General features: G+C 46.3%; 1 protein-coding gene across 1 annotated transcript; it reads left to right on the top strand.

The window, feature by feature from the left end:
* The first annotated feature begins 376 nt into the window (after window positions 1–376).
* Window positions 377–1,044, top strand: LOC141580389 (10 kDa heat shock protein, mitochondrial-like). The gene is made up of 2 exons (XM_074381493.1): window positions 377–544; window positions 779–1,044. The coding sequence occupies exons 1-2, from the start codon at window positions 377–379 to the stop codon at window positions 956–958; spliced, it is 348 nt and encodes a 115-aa protein (XP_074237594.1). The 3' UTR covers window positions 959–1,044.
* Window positions 1,045–1,405: the final 361 nt, after the last annotated feature.

Here is a 1,405-nt window from a genome sequence, read left to right as displayed (position 1 = left end):
GTGGTGGGTGGATCACGAGGTCAAGAGGTCAAGACCATCCTGGTCAACATGGTGAAACCCTGTCTCTACTAAGAATACCAAAAAAATTAACTGGGCATGGTGGCACGCACCTGTAGTCCCAGCTACTAGGGAGGCTGAGGCAGGAGAATTGCTTGAACCCAGGAGGCAGAGGTTGCGGTGAGCCGAGATCCCACCATTGCACTCCAGCCTGGGTAACAAGAGTGAAACTCAGTCTCAAAAAAAAAAAAAAAAAAAAGGCCGAGGCGAGGGCGCCTGCGAGCTGGGTGGCCTTTTCACGTGTCGCGAGGGCCGTGCCACGGGTCTCTCCTTGCCGCGGTGCGCCAGAGCAGAGTACAAGTCTGAGGCTGAGGGAGTCATGGCAGGACAGGTGTTTAGAAAGTTTCTCCCACTCTTTGACCGAATATTGGTTGAAAGGAGTGCTGCTGAAACTGTAACCAAAGGAGGCATTATGCTTCCAGAAAAAAATCTCAAGGAAAAGTTTTTTTTTTTTTTTTTTAGACGGAGTTTTGCTCTTGTTACCCAGGCTGGAGTGCAATGGCACGATCTCAGCTCACCGCAACCTCCACCTCCTGGGTTCAAGCAATTCTCCTGCCTCAGCCTCCCGAGTAGCTGGGATTACAGGCGTGCACCACCACACCCGGCTAATTTTTGTATTTTTAGTACAGACGGGGTTTCACCTTGTTGACCAAGATGGGGGTCTCGATCTTTTGACCTTGTGATCCACCCGCCTCGGCCTCCCAAAGTGCTGGGATTATAGGCAATAGTAGTCACTGTTGGATCAGGTTCTAAAGGAAAGAGTGGAGAGATACAACCAGTTAGCGTGAAAGTTGGAGATAAAGTTCTTCTCCCAGGATATGGAGGCACCAAAGTAGTTCTAGATGACAAGGATTATTTCCTATTTAGAGATGGTGACATTCTTGGAAAGTACGTAGACTGAAATAAGTCACTATTGAAATGGCATCAATGTGAAGCTGCCCATTCCACTGAAGTTCTGAAATCTTTCATCATGTAAATAATTTCCATATCTCTTTTATAATAAACTAATGATAACTGATGACAAAAAAAAAAAAAAAGAATTCCCTGACTCTTGGGTTTTTCTTCTTGAAAATGGAAATAACAATAATAGCATTTCCTGTCTGGGTAAGGTGACTCTTTTTTTTTTTTTTTTTTTTTTTTTTTTTTTTGAGACAGAGTTTCGCTCTTGTTACCCAGGCTGGAGTGCAATGGCGCGATCTCGGCTCACCGCAACCTCCGCCTCCCGGGTTCAGGCAATTCTCCTGCCTCAGCCTCCTGAGTAGCTGGGATTACAGGCACGCGCCACCACGCCCAGCTAATTTTTTGTATTTTTAGTAGAGACGGGGTTTCACCATGTTGACCAGGATGG

The sequence above is a fragment of the Saimiri boliviensis genome, chromosome 11, assembly GCF_048565385.1.
Source record: "Saimiri boliviensis isolate mSaiBol1 chromosome 11, mSaiBol1.pri, whole genome shotgun sequence".
Taxonomy (NCBI): Eukaryota; Metazoa; Chordata; class Mammalia; order Primates; family Cebidae; genus Saimiri; species Saimiri boliviensis.
The sequence above is the reverse complement of the archived record's forward strand: the minus strand, read 5'-3'. Positions and strand labels throughout refer to the sequence as shown.